This window comes from Nerophis lumbriciformis, linkage group LG15 (genome assembly GCF_033978685.3).
Source record: "Nerophis lumbriciformis linkage group LG15, RoL_Nlum_v2.1, whole genome shotgun sequence".
NCBI lineage: Eukaryota > Metazoa > Chordata > Actinopteri > Syngnathiformes > Syngnathidae > Nerophis > Nerophis lumbriciformis.
The window spans coordinates 36,240,855-36,265,739 of NC_084562.2; the positions used below are offsets into that span (position 1 = coordinate 36,240,855).

Sequence of the window (24,885 nt, forward strand, 5' to 3'; positions counted from 1 at the left end):
AGACTCCTGGAGAGGCTGCGGAGACTCATCAGGGTAGTATGGCGGAGGGGGAAGGCAGCCAAGCATTGGCGCCATGCAAAGGGTGTCTGGATACCAAAGGAGGAGAATGCAAGTGACATCACGCAGTTCCGCACCATCTCCCTGCTCAGTGTGGAAGGCAAGATCTTTTTCAAGATTCTCGCCAACAGGTTGACAGAGTACATCCTGAGGAATTCCTACATCGACACCACAGCGCAGAAGGGAGGAGTCCCAGGCATACCAGGCTGCTTGGAACACACAGGAATAGTTACACAGCTGATCCGGGAGGCAAGGGAAAATCAAGGAGACCTGGCTGTCCTTTGGCTTGACCTTGCCAATGCCTATGGATCCATTCCACACAAAATCGTGACAACAGCCTTGACGACACATCATGTTCCATAGAAGATCACTGAACTCATACGAGACTACTACAGGAGTTTCAGTCTGAGATTCACCTCAGGAGCAATAACATCTGGCACCGCCTGGAGAAGAGCATCATCACAAGGTGCACCATATCAGTGGCACTGTTTGCCCTAGCGATGAATATGCTGGTCATGGCAGCAGAAGTGGAATGCAGGGGTCTCAAGTCCAGTTCCAGCATTCGCCAACCTCCAATCCGAGCCTTCATGGATGATCTGACTGTCACAACATCAGTGACAGGGTGCCGGGGGCTCCGCCGCGGACTGGAAAGGATCATCACATGGGCGAGAATGATGTTCAAGCCAGCCAAGTCCAGGTCCCTGGTTTTGAAGAAGGGGAGAGTGGAGGACAAACACCGCTTCAGCCTAGATGGAGTCCCCATACCATCAGAAGAGTCTGGGGAAAATCTTTGACAGCACCCTGAAGGACAAGGCATCAGCGCAGTCAGCCCATGTGGAGCTGAAGACCTGGCTATCAGCAATGGACAAGTCAGGCCTACCCGGGAAGTTCAAGGCTTGGATATACCAGCATGGCATCCTGCCGAGAATCCTTTGGCCGCTGCTGATCTACGAAGTCACAGTAACCATTGTGGAGGGCTTCGAACGCAACATCAGCCAACACCTGCGCAGGTGGCTGGGCTTGCCGAAGAGCCTAAGCAGCATTGCCCTGTATGGGCACACCAACAAGCCGCAGCTTCCCTTCACCGGATTGACCGAGGAGTTTAAAGTCACCAGAGCCAGGGAGGTGTTGCTTTACAGAGACTCATCTGACACCAGAGTCTCCTCTGCTGGCATCAAAGTCAGACCTGGGAGGAAGTGGAAGGCACAGGAGGCCGTTGACCAGGCAGAAGCAAGGCTGAGACATGGCGTCTTAGTAGGTGCTGTGGCAGTCGGACGAGCTGGGCTGGGTAGGCACACAAGACCATGCTACGACAAAGCCCAGGGTCGAGAGAGACGGCTGATGGTGCATGGAGAGATCCGTGCAGAGGTTGAGGAGGAACGCCGGAGCAAGACAGTGGCCATGCGCCAGCAAGGAGTCGGGACAAATTGGGACCACACATTTACCCGGAAGATCACCTGGACAGAACTTTGGAAGTCAGAACCAGCAAGACTCAAGTTCCTGATAGTCAGTGTATGATGACCTCCCAAGTCCTTCATTGCTGGGGGCTAGCAGAAACACCTGAATGTCCACTGTGCAAGGCACGGGGTTCTCTGGAGCATATCCTGAGCTGCTGCCCTAAAGCCCTGGGAGAGGGGAGGTACACTTGGCGCCACGACCAGGTGCTAAAGGCAGTAGCAGACACAATTGGCACTGGAATACAGCAGCGCAAACACCAGCTCCCAGTCAGGCACAACATCTCCTTCGTCAAGGCAGGGGAGAAACCACAGGCAGGACGAAAGGCCTCAACCGTACTGCTAGCCACAGCCCGTGACTGGCAGCTGCAGGTGGATTTCGGCAGACGGCTGAAGTTTCCAGAGCGTATAGCAAGGACATCACTGAAGCCAGACCTTGTCTTAACTTCTGACTCAACGAAGCCTGTTGTGCTGCTGGAATTTACAGTGCCCTGGGAAGACCGGATGGAGGAGGTCCATGAGCAAGAGAAGGCCAAATACCTTGAGCTGGTCGAGGCATGCAGAGAGAGCCCGCTGTGAGCCAATAGAAGTGTGCTGCAGGGGCTTTCTAGGGCAATCTGTGCATCGAGCATTCAGACTTCTTGGAATTACAGGGTTGCCGGAGAGAAGAGCCAGCAGAAACATCAGCGAGGCTGCTGAGAAAGCCTCAAAGTGGTTGTGGATCAAGAGGATGGAGTATAGGGATGGGCGATACCACACTTTTAGGATTTGATACGATACCGATACTTTTTCTTGCATTTTCATCGATACCGATACCGATACCGATACCATTAATTTCTTATTGGCAATTTTTGTCAGTCAAAAATATTATTACTATTGTTATTATTTAAGACAAATCACAAGACAAATACAGACCATTTATACCACATTTATTATAGTCAATATATAATAAAAGTAAAATTAAAATAAATAACATAAATATGAAAAATAAATTAAATATAAACAAAAATATACACATTTTCACTACCTGGATACACTTGGCTTTTTTGCAGACTTTCGTGCAGGGTCTTCTGCCGGGCTGCGGGTGGCGGTGCAGGTTCTTTCACAGCAGCGTGAGCCTGTCTTTTTACCAGCTCACTGTGGCTCTCGGGATGTGTGGTCTTCATATGCTTAAATAAATTGCTGGTGCTGCTGCTGTGTGGCACTTGTTTGTCACAGTTCGCACCGTGCCGTGGCTTTGTCTACTGGTGAAAAATAACACCACACCACGCTTCGTTTCTTGTCTGCCATTATCGCGCCTCTGGCTTTTCCATTCCTCCGGCTCCCGCATCCGTGGCCGTGCTGACCTCCTGGCCTGGCTGCATCGCTGTCGGCTGGCTGTGTGTGTGTTGCACGTTGACGACGCTCATTCGCTGTCTCCTGTGACGTGACTGGGCCACCTCTATACTCTGCCAGGTACAGGGGTGTCCCAGCACATAGTGTGTCCCAGCACATAGTAAGTTAAGTAAGTAATCAAAAACATCTGAAAGTGATGCTTGCACCCCCCACACGCCGTTTTTTGGTTTATATCGATACTTTTTTCAGAAAAGTGATGCCAAATGGGTAGCGTGTGAGTATCGATATATCGATACCACAGGATCGATACGCACATCCCTAATGGAGTAGTACGCTGCTTGGACAAAAGCCGGAGCCTGATCAGCCCCGGTTGGGTCGCCCAGGGGAGGGTGTATAGAGATCAAAGACCCGAAACACCCAATGAACTTTGGTTCTTTACTGAAGATCAGTGTTGGGACTAACACGTTACAAAGTAACGCGTTACTGTAACGCCGTTAGTTTCGGCGGTAACTAGTAATCTAGCGCGTTATTTTTTATATTCAGTAACTCAGTTACTGTTACTACATGATGCGTTACTGCGTTATTTTACGTTATTTTTTATGTAGTATCGGCTAGAAACAAAAGATCTGAGTGTGTTTTATTGGAGCGCTGCAGTGTCGTCCTTCTGAATCTCTTGTGTCACAAGCCGGAGGCGCGCTCTGTGTGTGTGTCTGGGTGTGGGTGTGGGTGTGGGGAGGGGGGGGGGGGTGCGCAATACAACGTAAACCGTTGGCGAACCAAAAAGTAACCACAGAACACTATACGGTATAGTGTTTTGTGGTTACTTTTTGGTTGGCCAAGCGGATGGGACGACAGGCTGTCCTCACTCAGGTCCGCACAGACCTGGAGGGGGCGTGCCTTAAGTCCGGCTGGAAATCGGGAGAAATTCAGGAGAATGGTTGTCCCGGCAGTGCCGGCCCAAGCCTCCATGGGGCCCTAAGCAAAATTTGATTTTGGGGCCCTCTATTTCTGCCAATAATATTGATTGTTGATCATTCACACACCTACTATAAACTCATTGCGGCTCTGGCAGTGTTGTTTACATTATCCTATTGTCAGCCTGGCATGTCTTTACAAATGACATGTCATTTATAAAGATATGGGGGTGGCCCAGTTAAGAACATAAATAATACCAATGAATTAACGAATGATGTCCAGGGTGCCACATATGGTTCCTAATCTTAAAATGTAGAAAACATTCAGCTACAAGAGTGGCCTGGGGTTGTACAGTCCAAGTGATAAAGCTTTGTATTTACAGTAAAAGTGTCATCTTGTCTCATCAGTCTTGTACATATTAGTCTTTAATTACTAGTTTATATTTTTAGTTAATTGTTCATATTTAATGTTTACTTTGTACAAAGAGAGCGCAGTCTACTGAAGTTAAATTCATCAATACCGTATTTTCCGCACTATAAGGCGCACCTAAAAACCACAAAATTTTCTCAAAAGCTGACAGTGCGCCTTATAACCCGGTGCGCTTTATATATGGATTAATATTACGATTCATTTTCATAAAGTTTCGATCTCGCAACTTCGGTAAACAGCCGCCATCTTTTTTCCCGGTAGAACAGGAAGCGCTTCTTCTTCTACGCAAGCAACCGCCAAGGTAAGCACCCGCCCCCATAGAACAGGAAGCGCTTCTTCTTCTACTGTAAGCAACCACCCGCCCCCGGAAGAAAAAGAAGCGCGCGGATATTTCGTTTCATTTCCTTTGTGTGTTTACATCTGTAAAGACCAGACTACAAAATGGCTCCTACGGGAGCACGTACGGTGAATATTCGCACCACAGGGAATGAGAAGTCGTCCTTCACTGTGGTTCTAGCTTGCCATGCTAATGGCCAGAAACTTCCTCCCATGGTGATATTCAAAAGGAAGACCTTGCCAAAAGAGACCTTTCCAGCCGGCGTCATCATAAAAGCTAACTCGAAGGGATGGATGGATGAAGAAAAGATGAGCGAGTGGTTAAGGGAAGTTTACGCGAAGAGGCCGGGTGGCTTTTTTCACACAGCTCCGTCCATGTTGATATACGACTCCATGCGCGCCCACATCACAGATGGTGTCAAAAAACAAGTGAAGCACACAAATACAACACTCGCCGTCATTCCGGGTGGATTAACCAAAGAACTCCAACCGCTGGATATTGGTGTCAACAGGGCATTCAAATCACGACTGCGAACGGCGTGGGAACAATGGATGACCGAAGGCGAACACACCTTCACTAAGACGGGCAGACAGCGCCGGACGACATACGCCAACATTTGCCAGTGGATCGTAAATGCCTGGGCAGATATTTCGGTCACAACTGTGGTCCGAGCTTTCCGGAAGGCAGGATTCACAGAACTACTGGACAACAACAGCGACACTGACTCCGATGACTTCGACGAGACGGAACCGGCCATTTTGGATCCCACGCTTGCGCAACTTTTCAATTCGGACACCGAAGACGAAGAATTCGAAGGATTTACGAATGAAGAATAACTTCAGAAAGTGAGTGCTATGTTTATTTTGTGTGTTGTGACATTAACGTTCGAGCAACATTATGTTGCTATTGCTCTACACCATTTTGAATTTTACTATGTTTGTGATTGCACATTTGCGTACATCTTGGGACAGAGTTGTTAGAACGCTGGTTTTCAATATATTATTAAAGTTTGACTGACCTATCTGACTGTTTTTTTGACATTCCCTTTAGCGCAGCGTAGGCGCGGCTTATAATCCGGGGCGGCTTATTGGTGGACAAAGTTATGAAATATGTAATTCATTGAAGGTGCGGCTAATAATCCGGTGCGCCTTATAGTGCGGAAAATACGGTAGTTTTCCCCTTTGAAAGACGCAAGGCAAATTCCTTCCATTTCACCATGTTGCTACAATGATCTTCACTGTTTTCATGCTGTTTCAGCAGTGCACCTATGTTGACCCAATCCCGCAGTTTTAAGGACTTTTTGGAAAATAATTTGCAGCAAAAGCAATAGACTGCATCTTTACTTCTTGAATAAGTCAGCCAGCTACGCTTGACTTTTTCCCCATTTACTAGCTGTCTGTAGGTATAATGATAATGAAAACTTCGGCCATCATGCCGTTTGGGGAATGAAAAGTTCTCCTTAATAGACAGTGGTCCTCTGATCACCTGCTCAGTCCTGTCTGAATCTGAGAGGAAAGAAGGCCACTCAGCTGGGTCAACTGGCGGAGCTGATGATGGTCCATGGTGTGAAGGGGACGTTGTGGTGGAAGTTGCTGAGGAACTGACCAAAGAAAGACAATGACTAAAAAAGAAGGACCTCATTAAATTGCACTGTTGGACATAATTATTAATCTCAGAATGTTCTGCAGTACAATGAGCAATTATAAAGGGTGTTTTGCAGTTAACTTACTAGATAAATCAGCTGTGGTTTTAGACATGGAGGGGACAGTTGGCACAGAGGATGGAGGTGTGTGAGAGAGCACTGTAGAAGATGGAGATGGACCTAAGATGAAATACATACATACATACATATAGGCACACATATTAATGATACTTTGACTACATTAATTTCCCTTCAGGTGTAATGTTTATACTAAGAAATTAAATGTATACTGTATGGTGACAGTCTTTTCCTCACCTGATTCATCACTCACAGTTGAGCCTGAGGATGTGGACTGGCTCTGGGCTGATTCTGTGCCTCCAAAGTATTTTAACAATGCTCCTTGGGAAGTTTCACATAACTTATGAGTTGATGTAAAAAAAATAATGTTTATTTTACTCACATAAATTACCGTGCTCTGCTGCAAACAATTTGTGCAAACAACATATCTCACTAGTAACCTGATGCTAAAAACATATTGCTAGCACCGCGCTAGCTAGCTAACGTCACCTAACTAAAGCTAATTACAGCTACAAATCTCTTTGATAAACTTTTTATTACCAAGTCATGCAAACATACCTACTCAGTGGCCTAGTGGTTAGAGTGTCCGCCCTGAGATCGGTAGGTTGTGAGTTCAAACCCCGGCCGAGTCATACCAAAGACTATAAAAATGGGACCCATTACCTCCCTGCTTGGCACTCAGCATCAAGGGTTGGAATTGGGGGTTAAATCACCAAAATGATTCCCGGGCGCGGCCACCGCTGCTGCCCACTGCTCCCCTCACCACCTCCCAGGGGGTGATCAAGGGTGATGGGTCAAATGCAGAGAATAATCTCGCCACACCTAGTGTGTGTGTGACAATCATTGGTACTTTAACTTTAACTTTTAACTTTTAACTTTATCATGGCATTTTTTCTCCTCTTCCACTTTCTTCTTCTTCCTTTTTTCTGCACCTGAAGGATATGTCCTTTTTTGTGACATTGTTTTGCCTCTATCTGCGCTTTTGATGCCCAGTGCGCACTGGCATTGCACGGCGGGCGGCAAACGTCACAGGTGCAGCAGAGGCAGCTTTACATTTAAAGAGAGGCAGGAAGAATCACTAGGCCTAGATCAGCAGAAGCACTATGTTGACCTAAAATTGTGTTTTTGTACAATAATATATCTTTGATCATTTAGAAATCATCAGTCAGACTCGTACATGCAAAAAATAAAAAATAAGAATTTTTTGTTAATTGCTTTTGGGGGCCCCCTGGTGGCCGCGGGGCTCTAAGCAAGCGCTTAGTACGCTTATGGCTTGGGCCGGCTCTGTGTCCCGGGGAGAGGCACTGAAATTTGGGAAGGTTGGCAAGTATGAGATATTCTCACTTCTTTTCTTTTGTCGAGCACAAAGAAAAGAACATTTTAGTTAAATGTAAGTTGTGTCTTGGATCAAAGATCTCGTCTACTGCCCAAAAACAACAATTCAAATCTGCCTGGTTAGGCTTTGTGTATGTCACGTGTGCCTTCCTTAGGTGAAGCCAGGTTTACAGCTATGCTGTTATTATGCTGTTTGTTACTTATGTATGTTATGTTGCAGCTATTTAAAATAGTTTTGTCAATTTGTTCTGGCCTGAAATAAATTGGCCCTTTGAAACATATCTTTGTCTTTGTGTGTTGTATTTAGACCAGTGATTTTCAACCACTGTGCCACGGCACACTAGTGTGCCGTGAGATATTGTCTGGTGTGCCGTGGGAAATTATGCAACTTCACCTAATTGGTCCAAAAAATATTTTTTGCAAATCAATAATCATAATAATGTGCCGTTGTCTAGTGCCTGTGCTGTGTAGAGCTTGGCAGGGTAATCTTGTAATACTCCATACCAGTAGGTGGCAGCAGGTAGTTCATTGCTTTGTAGAAGTCGGAACGCGTCGAGGATGGTTTGTCGTGATCCCAATATGCAGAGCACAGCAGGAGGCAGCGTGCAGGTAAAAAATAGCCCTTGATGAAAGCGGATACAATTTCACCCTCACCTATGAACCCACGCCAGGAAACCAGCCAAAAAAGAATAGAAAACGAAACGGCATCATCTGGTACAACCCCCCATACAGCAAAAACGTCTCAACGAACATTGGACACAAATCCCTCAACCTGATTGACAAACACTTTCCCAAAGACAACAACCTAAGAAAAGTATTCAACAAGAACAACATCAAATTGAGCTACAGCTGCATGAACAATATACGACAAATCATCTCAAACCACAACAAAACAATTGCAAATGAGCCGTCGACCCCCAGTCAGAACGACTCCAAAACCAACAAAGCATGTAACTGTCGAAAGAAACCTGATTGCCCCCTCAACGGGGGATGCTTACAAACATCAGTTGTCTACCAATCTAAGGTAATACGCAAGGACATTAACACATCCGACACATATGTAGGATTAACCGAGGGTGAATTCAAAACCAGATGGAACAACCACAAGGCTTCTTTCAGGAACAAAAACCTGCGAAATACCACAGAACTCAGCAAACACATTTGGGACCTCAAAGACAATAATGTTGAATATTCAATAACATGGCAAATTCTTGCATCCAGCACACCTTACAATAGTGGTAATAAAAGATGCAACCTATGCTTGAAAGAGAAAATGTTTATTATCTACCGTCCAGACCTGTCATCCCTCAACAAGCGCAACGAAATTGTAACAACATGCCGCCATAGACGGAAACACCTCCTAGGTAACACATGAACCAATCACCACGCCCCTAGGCCAGCCTGTACCCACCCACTCTGTGCCCTATATAAACCATGGTATGCGAATGCTCCCATTAAAATCTCCTGACGATTGAGGGTACCCCCCCTCATGAAACAGGCCTGTAGAGATGAAATAGTCTTGTGATTTTTTTTCCCCACACATACATATATTGCGCTCTACTACGGTATCGAGCACTATTTTTTGGATAACCTTATTAAGACATATATATATATATATATATATATATATATATATATATACATATGTATGTATATATATATATATATATATATATATATATATCACACACTAGGGCCAATTTAGTGTTGTCAATCAGCCTATCCCCAGGTGCATGTCTTTGGAGGTGGAAGGAAGCCAGAGTACCTGGAGGGAACCCACGCAGTCACGGGGAGAACATGCAAACTCCACACAGAAAGACCCCGAGCCCGGGGGTCAAACACAGGACATTCTCATTGTGAGGCACATGCACTAACCCTTATTACACCAAGCTGCCCCCAGTAGAAACATTTAAGTCCCATCTCAAAACTCATTTGTATACTCTAGCCTTTGAATAGCCCCCCTTTTTTTAGACCAGTTGATCTGCCGTTTCTTTTCTTTTCTCCTCTGCTCCCCCCTATCCCTTGTGGAGGGGAAGACACACAGATCAGGTGGCCTTGGATGGGGTGCTGGCTGTCCGGGGTCGGGACCCGGGGTGGACCGCTCGCCTGTATATTGGTTGGGAACATCTCTGCGCTGCTGACCCGTCTCCGCTCGGGATGGTTTCCTGCTGACCCCACTGTGGACTGGACTCTTACTGTTATGCTGGATCCACTATGGACTGGACTCTCACAATATTATGTTAGACCCACTCGACATCCATTGCATTCGGTCTCCCTAGAGGGCGGGGGTTACCCACATATGCGGTCCTCTCCAAGGTTTCTCATAGTCATTCACATCGACGTCCCACTGGGGTGAGTTTTTCCTTGCCCTTATGTGGGCTATACCGAGGATGTCGTTGTGGCTTGTGCAGCCCTTTGAGACACTTGTGATTTAGGGCTATATAAATAAACATTGATTGATTGATTGATTGATATACATATATATGTATATCAAATATATATGGTTTATATATACTATAGCAAACTTGACATTAAGTGTAACTTCAGAGAGGCAAAAGAGGAAATGAAGAAGTTAAAAAGAAAGGCAAAGTAAAAGTAGTCATGTTGTGGCGTGGTTCTGTAGGAGCTCTAAGCAGGTAGAACGCGTCATTAGGTTTGTTTATGCAGCGGCACTTGTGTCTACATCCGACCATTGATACCCCAAGACCAAGATACATATTTGTGTCCGTTTGTAGAACTAATCTTAGAGTGCAACCTATAATTTTATGACACAGCGTTGTATGTCATACGCGTTCTGTAAATCGTTAGCGTTTGAACGCGTGAGAAACGGGTCGAGCGTACACCGGGAACTACTTTCTGAGAGCCGCGCTGCGCCTTTCTCTCCTTACTCGCCCGTGCCAGTCCGCCATCTTGAATTTTAATGTTAATTTCTTTATTTTAAAAAAAATGGCTTTTCCTGCGATGTTTACGGCGCTGTTTTTAATCTAAATGACTCTCAAGGACGTTCACTTCGTCGCACGGCTATCTGACGAGGTGAGTAGAAGACATTTGGAGTGTCTTTCTGATTTCTTGACAAGGGGGGGCATTTAACGATATTATCGCGTTAAAATTATTTTTAAGCTTGTTGTAATTGAAGTACTTTTGCTAACATACTAAATAAGCATCGGTTCATCTACTTGTCGCAATCTTTAATTGTGCGCAGTAGGATACGTTACAACTACCTGATTGTTGCCTTTCCAAAAGCTAATGGTAGCTTAGTTATTAGCATGTCGTCCAATGGTTTGTTGTAGGTGGGTCATTTAATATTTGTTGTTTGCATAGATACGTGTTGCTAACTATCGCTGGTTATATTTGTCAGTTCAGTGAACTTTATTTAATATATATCGCTGTTTCTGTTACCGACCGATGTTAGCTTACCAAGCTAAGGGGCATCCTGATGAAGTTTAATGCTATTTGTTATCAAGTGTTAGCTAGGAAACATTACAACAGATGTATGCACATATAAGTGTTTTACTTGTATAATGATGTAACATTCAGTTATTCTCGTCAACAGTTGTTAAATTGTATCCTCAAACATCACAGTACCCGAATTGTTTTTTGCTTTATTATGTTTATTGCATGTGTTAGCTGCTAATTTGAGTGATTCTGTGGCCGCTGGGCTTGTTTTTGTCATTCTGTGCAATTCTAACCGGCGTTTGTTGCAACTAAAGTAACCACCGCGGCCGGAGCCGACCCAGGCAATTGTGGTTAGCTCGATGCTACCGAGAGCGCTTGTATAGCCGCGGTTAGTTGTTAGCAAACAATACAAGCTATTAGCATTATTAGCATTAGCATATCTCGCTATATAACATGTCGCGGTGGCCTTCCGGGGGTCAGCACAGCGCGTGCGCGTGCTGTTTCTCTAGACGAGCCTTTTAAAAAAGTGTCGCCGGTATGTGTTTTTGGTACAAAAGTGAGTTCTGTTTTGAGACGTGAACACCCAACACGCAATAAGGCACACTTCGACGCATCACAGAGATATGGTTCAATACGTTACTTTTACAGACAATAAAACTCGTGCATTATTGTAGATTACCACTAAACAGCGCTGCAGTTCAATTTTTTAATGCGTAGGAACTCATTTCCTGCCACGATAGTTTTTAATGTTATGGCAAACATACTAAATAACATATATTCACTTTTAAAACCAGTGGCACAACATATATTTGTGCAACTTTCTTGAAAATGACAGCACATCGATGTTTTTGTATGCTTGTTTATTTATCAATTTTAAGTATTAATACTATATATTTTATTTTGTGTCAAGAGCTCATATTCTAGACCCCAGTCTTCCCAACGCAAGCTTTTTCATCTTGGCGACTAAATGCAACTGGACCAGGGGGATTGTGGGCATGAAGTGGCTTGGTGAATCCAAGAACATGGTATTAAATGGCCGACGACATGGAAGCAAATTGACCAGCGAGCAACCTGTGAGCCAGAGCCAATCTCGCTCTCAGCATTCACAGCGGGCATCCCTGCGGCTCAACAAAACCCACCCGAGGAACCGAAGATGTAGCCGTAGTGAGTTGTGGCTTAAAAGAAAAAAGAAACTATGCTTTTATTGGCAGTTCTACATTTTAGCTTGGCTCTGTTTTTTTTCTTTGTTTAATAGGGTTTCATGCAACTAATCTGGAGGCTGAGAGGCGATATGTGCCAACTTCAGGAATGACTGCTAAGGAGTTATGTGAGAATGATGACCTGACCACAAGCCTTATACTAGATCCATACCTGGGCTTTCAGACACACAAAATGAACACTAGGTCAGCTGTTTTATTTAATAATATTTGAATAATTTTGCTCTGCGGACCTCAAGTTTAAATGTTGCTGCACATATTATCTTACATACACATTTGCATGTATGTTTTACAGATTTCGACCAGTCAAGGGACGTAACGAGGAGCTGAAGGAAATCATTGAACGCTTCAAAAAACATGATAACTTGGAGAAAGCGTTCAGAGCTTTGACTACGGGGGACTGGTCCCGAAATCTTTTTGTTCATAAAACAAAATCTCAAGAAAAGCTTTTCAAACAACATGTAAACATATTTTGTTCTGCTCTACATTGTTTCCAGCAGCACAATCACTCGATGCATAACTTTATGTTTTTCACAGGTTTTTGTATATTTGCGGATGTTCGCCACTGACAGCGGCTTTGAGATACTTCCATGTAATCGCTATTCTTCAGAGCAAAATGGAGCTAAAATTGTGGCAACAAAAGAATGGTGAGGCCATACCACCAAAGATGTGTATCGTTGACATTATAACCGATTCTAGTACTAAATCTGTCATTTAAAAATGGTGCAGGCACCTCAATTTACACCTGAACATTTTTTCCAAATAAAACACCCTTTCATTTTAATGTGATTTTGTGACATTCAGGTTTAACAGACTAGTAATTGAAATACTTCAATTATATACATTAAATGATAACAGACAAAAACAATCAAAAGTAAAACAAATTGTCATTATTTCAGCAATATAGAACATTCATTTTGTGACATTCAGGTTTAACAGACTAGTAATTGAAATACTTCAATTATATAAATTAAATAACTGGCAAAACATTCAAAATAAAACATTGTCATAATTATTTCAGCAATACAGAACATGTAATGTTGATGCTTTTTTGGGTGTTCGTGAATGCGATCTCACTCCCCGTAATTGTCACTCGTACATAATGAAGTGCTGTGCTGTTCTGTGCTACAGTGGCTAGCACTGTGGCGCTGGCGGTGTGTTGAAGTCAGCAATAATGTCAGAGCATTAGACTCCTTCTGTTGGGACGCCACATTACTTACAAAACTTACTTGCACAATATCACAGCTAAGCACTTGTTGCTGGTTACTACCGTTTACATTGGCACCGGTGCCATTATGGGTCTGGATTTCAATGCCCATCTCTATTACAAACATGTTGAAAAAAAAAAATTACTGCCCTACCTTTATTTTTGCACTCGGTTCCAAAAGGTTCAATGAAAACCGAATCATATGAAAACTGTTTTTTCCATGAAAATTCTTAGAAATCCAATTAATCTGTTCTGGATTAACCTAAAATACATTTATAGAGAAACAATAGAGTTTTAAATGTAAAATATGCATATAAGTTATGAATGATTTTACCTTTCATTGAATACTTTGTTAGAAGAGAAGGAGAGGGAAGTTCCATGCGGACACTACCTTCATCAAGTTTTTTCTTGAATTCAATAGCCTTCTCCTCCTTTATGGTGACTTATTATGCAGGCACACTCAATTAAAAACTAAACAAATCGTCACCAACACATGGGATTTTTTGTTAGTGCACTCGATAAGCAAAATGATACGCAAACAAAATGACTAGTTTGTTGCACACAATGTTTGGCCGTACAATAACCGAGGCGGTGCACAAAAAGTGTGACATTTTTTGATCAAAAACTGAATCATGCGAAAAGTGCAACATATAAAAACCGAGGTACCACTTTAATTTTTTGCATCTTTGACTGCATAACAGGATGTCCAGTTAAATGTTTTCACAACTGTTTTGTACCTGATGTTTTGCAGGAAAAGGAATGACAAGATTGAGTACCTGGTGGGATGCATTGCTGAACTGTCAGAAAGTGAAGAGAACATGTTGCTCCGACATGGAGAGAATGACTTCAGTGTCATGTATTCCACCCGCAAAAATTGTGCACAGCTCTGGTTGGGACCTGCTGCTTTTATCAATCATGGTATTAGACCTTTTATACTACTATGTATGTCATAAATATTACAAAAACATTAAAAAAAAAACACATTTTTTAATGCATTTTTGCTATTCATAACTAAACCAGCGTAACTTTTTCTTGTCCTTAAAATTGCAGCATTTGGAAAACTCTAGCCATGCGGAAGATTAAAAAAAAAAAAAGACGCTGTTGGAACGAGTAAAGCCGATCTTTTTGGCATGTGCTAGAAAAAATGTGCGCTATATCTCACAAGTAAATAAATTATTGACCTACGGGTGAGGATTTAATTTTGTGCCGTTTAGTCACGGGCATTTATTTAAAAAAATCTGTCCTACTGGGATCCATGTACCGGTACGTTAACGTTGATTTTAAAGAGCATCTACATGACGGTATGAAATGCAGGGTTACCATGATGTGCCACTGAATCAGCCGTGGTAGCTTTTTCAGGCCTCTGGTTGGCCAAAATGCTCCTGACAGCCCATAAATGTGTTTTTTATGGACTGCAGTATGTTTTGGAAAATATCCATGTTACTGTATTTTCTAAAATCACGGCCTCATCGCTCATTTATGCCAAAGCTCTGTTAGGTGCGATATCCACTTGAAACAAATAACTCCCCATGGAGACGCCTCCTTTTTACCTTGTGTAACTGTTGGTAACTGAATTAACTCAGTTCATATACTTTGGTTCACATTATTCAAGAGCGAACTGCTGAGACCAGCAGATTTGTTGTTTACTAAAGCTTATAAACCATCTGAAATAAATTAGTTTGTGTGTATATATATATATATATATATATATATATATTATATATATGTGTGTGTGTGTGTGTGTGTGTATATATATGGAATAAGCGGTAGAAAATGGATGGATATATATATATATATATATATATATATATATATTATACTTTGATATTGAGATATATATATATATTTAGTTTAATTTAACTCGGTGTTTGTCTGTCCTGCCTTCCTAGATTGATGTTTGTCTGCATTTCCTGTAAAATAGTCATTTCATTCAGGTTTTAACTTTTAATGTTTATATATGTATTATTTAATCAAGCTTCCTTGAATGGAATATAATATATAATATATATAATATAGCATTTTTTTTTTTTTTGAATATGTTTGTACAAATAAAAAACTCCCCCATAAACCCCTTACCATCTTAAGTAAATAAACGTTCCTGGTTCCGCAGAGGAAATTACAATTATAATGGCAGATGGTTTCTCTGTTTTTCTGATACTGCCAACAGTATGTGCAAAATTTATTTTGTCTACTTCTTTTTCAGATTGTCGCCCAAACTGCAAGGTAGGCAGTTATTTTTATAGTAATTTATAGGATTGATTTGAGTAATCATTGTTAAAACAAAGTATTCTCAAGAAATTTTAAACATGCAATATATTCGATTGTTTTTTTTTTAAGTTTGTGTCGACAGGGCGGGACACAGCCTGTGTGAAGGTGCTGAGAGATATTGAACCAGGAGAGGAGATTTCTTGCTACTATGGAGATGGCTTTTTTGGGGAAAACAATGAATTTTGTGAATGCTACACCTGTGAACGGTATGTAAACTATTGCAAGTTTGTCCACTGTCGAAGATCAAACGTCTTGATCCATCCTTGGTGCCAGTAATCGTCCAATATCAATCAATAGTATATTTCAGTGATGTCAAAAAATAAATCTCTGTGGCATTCAGTGAAAGTTACATTTCAAATATAGAGGAAAACCATGTAGACAAACTGCCATAGATGACAAATCCTTTATTATCCATTCTCCTTATGTCTCTGGCCAAAGTCACAAGTAAATGTGCATGCAATGGTTAGTTTTTGTTTTGGTTATGTCGACAACCACTTATGTTGACATCAGTCAGCCACAGTTTTTTCCACAGTAGAAGCCAAAATAGTTAATTGGTTTAGAAGTCATGCTATTTATTAAGTAAACACAGTGGTCATTTCCACTATAATGATTTCAGTACTAGGGGTGTCAAATTATCCCTTTAATTGCGATTAGTTAATAATTCATGTTTAGCGCATTTAGGGTCTGATCTACAACAATCCAAATAGCACGCGATAAACAGCGCATGAAATATATAAAATTGCGTGTATTACTGGGCGTGTTGCATGTGATCTAAGACTGCATGTAGAGTTGAAACATACAGACAGCCTTATTAAAAGAGGTTTTTGCGTGTACTACAGGCATTTAGTGCCCTCTACATTAATGTTATCATGCTCTCCGTGTGTGCAATGTTGTTGAACTGGCATCAATCATATATAATATGTTACATCTTTTCTGCAATGTAGAATCGCAATCTATAGACAACAGAAACAATTTTAGCGTGTTGACTGTGCACTCTGCATGGAGGCAGTGGATCCTCTCAACATCAGCGCACATTCATGCGTCTGGAATGAACCAAATGCAAAAAAATACATTTTGAAATACATTTCTTTCCTATAGGAGACATATTGTAATACATTTCCTATATGAAAAACGAACATCATAAAACAAAACGTCAGCAGATTCAATTTAATTTGTTTTAATCAGCTCCTTAAGTCATCCAGAAGCTATAAAATTATAAAATGATATTGCTGAATAGACGGTATGTCAAATAGTTTTTATTTTTGACAGCCCACATACGTTGACGCACACAGAGGATTCTTTGTCCGTCTGTCTTTGCAGCACGAGCACCTCCTTTTTTCACAGTCATGTGCGCGACTGCGAGTTTGCACGTACGAAACAAAGACGCAAAATAACACCAGCAGAACAGTGATCGGTGTTTATGAATCACACTGCGTGTGCTGAGTCATTGTTTTAGCAACTTCTCCCAGTATTGTGGGTGTTCTGATGATCAGTTTATATTCTGCATATTCTTGAAGACAGAATGGATTGCGCTTCTCATCCAGTTTACCTAAGAGAGAAAGTCCTCTGCGCACAAGTTTAGTAGATCAGCTTGGTGTCTGCTGTCAAATTTGCACGTATTTCAGTATACGCAAACCTTAAGTAGATCATGCGACCACCTCGCCTGTGTTGTGCCAGTGTGCAGCCGGTAGCCTCATTTTGCTGCCCCAACTTTACGCCACTGTTAACACGGCAACAGGTCGGGAAACCTGCATAACACGCTGCTTGTCTCCTTGTACTAGTAAGATTAACTCTTCCGTCATTGGTAATACTCCGCTGACTCGGACAATGCGGTAAAGCGGGGGTGCCCAATTGATGACATGCCGGCCACCCTCAAATTGTGGCTTTTTTTGTGGGGGAAAAAAAGGCAACAGGCTAAGAGGACTCTAATAATTCATAACACCAAAATTTGTGTTTGAACATATGTATGAGTTGGAGAAGTAGTAAAACATATTTTGCATTATTGTTGTAATCTGTACTTGAGTTGATGTGATTTATTACTGGCTTACAGTATACACGTAACATAATACTTATGTCACACGTGTGTAGCAGAAAACATTAAATTACTTTACTCCCAGGGGGTGATCAAGGGTGATGGGTCAAATGCAGAGAATAATTTCGCCACACCTAGTGTGTGTGTGACAATCATTGGTACTTTAACTTTAACTTTTAACTTTACAAAGCCATTTTTTGTTATATACAGGTGAAACTAAAAAAAAAGAATATCGTACAAAAGTTCATTCATGTCAACAATACAACTTCAAATGTGAAACTGATGTGATATCAAAACATGAAAAATGAGATTTGTCAAGCCTTTATAATTTTGATCACCACGGTTTGCAGTTTTTGAAAACCCAACATTTTCTGAGATTTTCAATTGGAGATTTTCATAAACTAAGCCATAATCATCACAATTATATCAAACAAAGCCTTTAAGTATATTGAGTTGTATGTTATGAGCCTGTGTCATATTAGTTTCACCTTGTAAATCTAAATGCTGAAACAAACAAACCTTTGCACGATATTCAATCTTTTGATCTGTCACCATAATGTAATACATTTAAATGAAAAAAAAACCTCATTGAGGGCTTGTTCACAATTTTTAGGTGAGATTAATTACAGATCTTAATTCATCTCATTTTTCTTATCTTTGTACAACACTATTCAGAACACCAATAAATCATCACACACACTTAAGAAGGGCATTGAGCTTCACATATATTTCTTAAAGCATTGGGAAATTGTTATTGGCAAGTGCTTCATAAACTAAGCCATAATCATCACAATTATATCAAACAAAGCCTTTAAGTATATTGAGTTGTATGTTATGAGCCTGTGTCATATTAGTTTCACCTTGTAAATCTAAATGCTGAAACAAACAAACCTTTGCACGATATTCAATCTTTTGATCTGTCACCATAATGTAATACATTTAAATGGAAAAAAAACCTCATTGAGGGCTTGTTCACAATTTTTAGGTGAGATTAATTACAGATCTTAATTCATCTCATTTTTCTTATCTCTGTACAACACTATTCAGAACACCAATAAATCATCACACACACTTAAGAAGGGCATTGAGCTTCACATATATTTCTTAAAGCATTGGGAAATTGTTATTGGCAAGTGCTTTTGCACCAATAAGTTAACGATCCGTAGTTTTCTAACAAAAAGTGGCCGTTTGAAAGTTAAGTTAAATTAGGAGTGTCCGCTTAAGCATGAAGAATTTGTAACAGATAGTGTCAAATGTATTTAGGGTGGTCAAAATTCATGCGTGGCGGGTCGCCACAGAGAAATTAACATGGGGAACACCAGCCCACACGAAGGCCAGTGTTTAATAGGATTTTTCTCTCTGACAATAGCATGGTCAATACGTTTTGTTTTCAAGCTTTGTCAAATTTGTTTCAGCATTCATCATTTCTTTAAGCTTCTTCTTTGTTCTCGTTGGGCAGACGTGGCACTGGTGCTTTCAAATCTAAAGCTGGACTGCCTGTCGAGGTTCCAGTGATCAACAGCAAGTACGGGTTGCGAGAGACGGACAAACGTCTGAACCGACTGAAAAAATTAGGAGAAGGAAACAGGAGTTCAGACGGTCACTCAGTAGGCTCCCACACAGACGTCGACTCTCAGGAATCGCCAAAATCGCATCAATGTAAGCGCTTCCTTAATCTGTAAAGTACAGAATGCATGCAGTTGCAATTTAATTTACCAGATCCAAATAAGACTGATTAACATTCCTTGTGTCAATAAAAAATAGTGAACTCTAATTTAATGTTTCACAATGTGTTAAATGTTTTACATTTTGTCTTTTCTATTCAGCTGCCAGAAAAAGATCGTCTGGCCTCAAGTATAAAAACCGGACTCGAACAAGACAGACTTTGGCAAGAGCCCTCACTACCTCATGTTCAAAACAAGGACGTGTAAATAATAATAGGGTACCAAAGAGACTAAAATCCCAATCCAAGCCTTCACTAAGTAAAGTCCAGTTGCGGAGTCGCAGAAGGGGGGCAGAACCTAAGACGTTGGCCAAAGGTGAGACTTGCCAGCTGGGTCTCAGGGACTCAAAGGTGTCACTGTGTAAAGGTGTTACTGTAAAGAAGGAAAAGGATGGGACGGCATTGGTCCAGCAGACACTTGGCCCACAGGGCTACTTGACACGTCACGCTGCCAAGGAAAATGTCAACATACCAGTTGTGCAACACGGTAAGGGTTGCCTGTCAGCATACAGAACTCGCAGGTCCACAAGGACTCTGGTCAAAGCCCAAGAAACAGCAGGTGGTATAAAGCTGGAGTCTGGTGCAATGCGCAGCATGAGCCCAGTCTCTGGTGGCGTAGTCATTAAAACTGAACCATTAGACATTGAGTATCTCCACCATGGGATCAGAATGGAGCAGCCAGCTTTAGCTCCCGGCTATGCCCAAAGAGACACATGCACAAGACGAAAACGGACCGAGCGAATGATTAAATGTGAAGGCTCTTATGGGGAGTCGTTTATGCCAGTGACGTCTGGTCACACCAACAGTTACTCCGACTGCGGAAAAATGCTGTTGAGCTTCTCTGACCGCCATAGGGACTACAATGGGGTCACCAACGGCCACAAAGCCCTGCGCAGGGACAAGGGAAGTAGTAGCTGTCGATCACAAGACAAGGGGAAGAAAAAGCGCCGGATCACTCGTTATGATGCGCAGTTGATTCTGGAGAACACGACGGGCCTCCCGAAACTGACGCTCCGCCGGCGGAGAGACAGTAGCAGTAGCAAGAACAACGACCACAATGACGTCATTGGTTCTTCTAGTCTTTCTGCATCGACAGTCAACCCCGCCTCTTCCAGCAAGATCAGCATCAAGTTCAGCAAGGACCATGACAAGGACAAAGGCAGCTCTTACATCGCCAAACTGAATAACAGCTTTGCCCCGGTAGTCCACAGCAACTCCACCAAGCTGAAGATCCAGCTGAAGAGAGAGGATGACGCACGGAGAATATCTCAGATGAAAGCGGACCAGGTGTCCTTTAATGGCGACACAGGGCCAAGTCTTGATGCCAGAAATGGTGGACATCGGACCCAAAAGATCATGGCTGAGCCATCATCTGAAGATGAGAACGATGAGGATGGCGACGATGATGATGAAGATGATGATGACGACGACTACTTTGACAATGAGTTTGAAGATGATTTCATTCCGCTTCCCCCGGCAAAACGCCTGCGACTCATTGTGGGTAAAGACTCTATTGACATTGATATCTCCTCCAGGAGGAGAGAGGATCAGTCTTTGAGACTCAACGCATAAACTGGTGGAGCTCATCACTCCTTTTTCTGTAAATAACAAAAACTAACTAATCAGCATAAGTTGTGTTGATGTAAATGAAGTACAAACAAAATTGTCCGAAAACAAACCTGGGGTTGTATTCATAAAGAGTCTTGAGTGTTCTCAGAGAGTTCTTCAAGTTTGTGTAACAACATCAAAACGTATCTGGCTTGGGAGGAAAGTATCACACATTACTTTATAGACTGGAGAAGAAATACTTCAAATAAGTCACATAACATGTTTTGTTAAGTACTCTAAATGGCATAGCTCTTTTCATTGACACTTAAAGGAGGGAAATTACGTTAGTAGCTCTTTTTAGCTGAGCTCGAGAATAAATCCTAAAGACGGCACTGAAAACCACTAGAATATTAAACAATTATAAATTGAAATTATAATCTCTTTAAAATAACTTTCCTCTAGTTCTTTTTTTTTCTTTGCAAGGAGAGGATTGATTTTCCTATTCTGTTAAATGGAGCTGCTCTTAGCACTTTGATTCTTTATGAATATCATCTATATCGCGACGAGAAGGTGCTGTTAAACCAAAACAAATCTCTGTGCTCAAATTATGGTCCTTTTAATACATTTTCTGTTTTTCTGTATGCATTTGATTAAACTTGCTTTACAGCAACGCTGAGTTAACAGAGCATCAACTAGTCAGTTGCAATGTTCCTCGCTCGTAGTTTGAACATCTGTTTGTTGTGTCATCTCGCATCAGGAAGTAATCACCTGACGCAAGACTTTGTCGTCCCTTCCAAACAACATCCTCACTGATCCTAACCAAACTACACATTAAGGCACGCTGGTTATCTCCTTCATTATACATCTGCACAATGTTTTAATAGGCTTTTTAAGCTAGTTGGCATACATAAGTATGTGTTGTTTGGAAGGCACTTCATCTTTTGTAGTTTGTTGTGTATTGTTGCCCTTGCTAAAGATACTACTTGCTATCAGCAGAAGAAAAAACGCTTGCTTTCAAGTAAAAGCTGCTCATATGTGCTGTCTTAACTTACTATGCAGATCATTTTCTTTGTTTTTTCCCCCAGAGATATTGTTTAATGTTCAACAATCCCTTTCAGTGAATTTGTTGTATTCATAACGGACATTGATATTGTAGAAAGTGTACAGTATGGTGATGATCCCTCTGCCTTAAAGGCAGGTTTTTATTGCTTTTCTCCCCCCTTCATACAGTATGTTTTATTTTGGCAGCCATGCTGTGTGTTTCAGTATGATGCTGTTGGTCCAGAAGCATTATATTATTAAATGTCCATATACAGTCATTTGCCATGTTTTCATTTTCATTGCAAACCTCACTAGTTATTTAAACAAAGTTTAGTGTAGCCTAGTTTTTGATGATTGTTGACGAAATATAAGCACAGGGTTTTGTTATAACATAATTATTTAAATGGACCAGTCTCTTTTTATTTTATTTTGGAGCATCTTTGTAATGAAAACATGGCACATGCTATTTAGTTTAAAGCTGGAATTGTAAAAGTCATACTTCAATCCCTCAATCCAAAAATATTTAGTTTCCTTTTGTCGCAGCTTTATTTTTATTTTCCCACTGGTGATTTTATCATTAGATGATATCAAACATCCCATTTTCTTCTTGGCTCTGTGTATTTGTTGTTGGTCATTTCTGTGTTGTTGATTACTCATCAGGCTCAAATTCAGTATCTGGTGCCTTAAAAGATTTGACCAAATTTATAACACGAAATCACAAGAAGAATGGCTTGCTACCCTTTTGAAGTAACTTTATTCCCAATGTCTTGATTTGTTCTCGACTGTAAGTAAAGGAAATCCTACCCAGTAGATTTAAGGGATCAAATGTTTACCCATTTTCTTGTGTTTAATGTTCTGTTCGCAGCACCAGCAGCTAACACGTCACATTCTGTGTTCTCACTTTGTCCGACATCTCCATCCTACACTGTAAAAGTGTTCCATGTGTATCGTCTGTGAGCTCTTTGTCCGATAGACAACTTTTCCTCCTGATCCTAAAAGGAACAATCTAATGTGAATAGTGTGCGCATGGGTAGTGGGGACACCTGTAAAAAGAATTGAAAATGGGCAGTGTGTATATTGCTCATTATGTAAATCATGTGAACACACCTTGTACTTATTTAACTTTTTGGAATACTTGAAAACTATATAAAGTTTCTTTGTGACTCCTTTGCTGAGTTAGTATATATTTTGTTGACACTATAGTCACATTTAAACAGTTCTGTCGTAGCCGATACATCACACAATATTTCCTACTCTGTGCTATGTAAATATTCTCTCCAGATGTGATAAAACAAAGATTTATTTTTCAGCTCAAAAATACATCAACACACCATCCTGGGACCCAGAAAAATAAAAGTTGCATTTTTCTTTCATTAATCGCAATGTTTTTTTTTATTGTGATCGCCACCACCTGGAATGACTGATTTCGCGGCAGCTTTTCCTTAAAGTTGCAGCAAAAGACTTTTATTTCCTGACGTTGCATCAGCATGTAATTAGGGCCCGCAATGGCCCATTGCAAAAGGACTCCCACAGGGAGTCCTTATGCAATGGGACATAAGGACCTATTGAATTTCTAAGGTTTTATTATTATTAGGGCCCGCAATGGCCCATTGCAAAAGGACTCCCACAGGGAGTCCTTATGCAATGGGACATAAGGACCTATTGTATTTCTAAGGTTTTATTATTAGGGCCCGCAATGGGACATAAGGACCTATTGAATTTCTAAGGTTTTATTATTATTAGGGCCCGCCATGGCCCTTTGCAAAAGGACTCCCACAGGGAGTCCTTATGCAATGGGACATAAGGACCTATTGTTATTCGATCGTTTTATTCTTTCTTCTTATTATTATTATTCTTCCGCAGCTTTGCGCACTACTTTGACCCCCTTAACATGCTTCAAAACTCACCAAATTTTACACACACATCAGTAATATACGGCAAAACTTTTTATCAAAGAACCAAACTTCAAAACTCAAAATTGCGCTCTAGCGCCCCCTAGGAAAAAAAAAAAACTAGACTGCCTGTAACTCCCACTAGGAAGGTCGGAAAAATAAGAAACAAAATCCTCTATGTAGGTCTGACTTAGACCTAGTTCTCATAATTGTATGTCTTTGGGCTAAAATCAACAGGAAGTTGGCAATTCCCCCTTCAAGACAAAAAAGTACTAAAAACAGTCACTTTTGCCTCTTTGAGCTGTAATTTGACCCCCTTAACATGCTTCAAAACTCACCAAACTTTACACACACATCAGGACTGGGTAAAACTGTGATCTAATGAAAAAACCTAACCCCAAATCTAAAAATTGTGCTCTACAGCAATTTTTTAATAAAACGGACAAAAAACTGCTCCTCGGAAGAAATAAACTACAAAACTGCCTGTAACTCCCACTGGGAAGGTCGGAGAGACATGAAACAAAAACCTCTATGTAGGTCTCACTTAGACCTACATTTCATAAATTGACAACCCCAAGCTAAAATATACAGGAAGTTTGCTATTCCCCCTTCAACACAACATTTTTGTAAAAACACGTCTCTTTTCTTCAAACATTATCTCCTCTGAGCGCGTTTGTTGTTTCGGCTTCAAACTAACACAGGAGAGAGATTGAACCCTTCTGATTAAAAGTTGGTGAAAGAGTTGTGATACCTGCTCCGGTTTTGATTTTATGACCCTTCTAAGACCCGCTGCACTGATGCTCCTGCGGTGCTGTTTTTTTAATATGGCTGCTTAAAAGCAGGAAGCACCAACGTGCCCACACAATGCAGACAAGGTAGGTACACTAGACACAAGTCTTGGGACACTTCAGACTAAAAGTAGACAAAAGTATTGGGACACTTAGGACTAGCACCTGCCAAATACGCGGGCCCGTCCAAC

General features: G+C 41.4%; 1 protein-coding gene across 2 annotated transcripts; it reads left to right on the forward strand.

Annotated features, from left to right (window-relative positions):
* Positions 1-10,260: 10,260 nt before the first annotated feature.
* Positions 10,261-23,391, forward strand: kmt5b (lysine methyltransferase 5B). Of its 2 annotated transcripts, none has more exons than XM_061975150.1 (10): positions 10,261-10,615; positions 11,889-12,142; positions 12,234-12,381; positions 12,491-12,656; positions 12,733-12,842; positions 14,154-14,320; positions 15,606-15,625; positions 15,740-15,876; positions 19,162-19,361; positions 19,529-23,391. In XM_061975150.1, exons 2-10 carry the CDS (start codon positions 11,974-11,976, stop codon positions 20,995-20,997), a joined length of 2,586 nt encoding a protein of 861 aa, XP_061831134.1. In that variant the 5' UTR covers positions 10,261-10,615; positions 11,889-11,973; the 3' UTR covers positions 20,998-23,391. The 2 variants fall into 2 exon arrangements, with proteins under 2 accessions (XP_061831134.1, XP_061831132.1); XM_061975148.1 differs by lacking the exon at positions 10,261-10,615 and adding an exon at positions 10,759-10,872.
* The last annotated feature ends 1,494 nt before the right edge of the window (positions 23,392-24,885 follow it).

Bases quoted from the DNA above. Each gene is read 5' to 3' on its own strand.
- kmt5b (XM_061975148.1), top strand. The intron at 12,143-12,233 runs GTGAGTTGTGGC...TTTGTTTAATAG, and splicing joins GAACCGAAGATGTAGCCGTA to GGTTTCATGCAACTAATCTG. The intron at 12,382-12,490 runs GTCAGCTGTTTT...TATGTTTTACAG, and splicing joins ACACACAAAATGAACACTAG to ATTTCGACCAGTCAAGGGAC.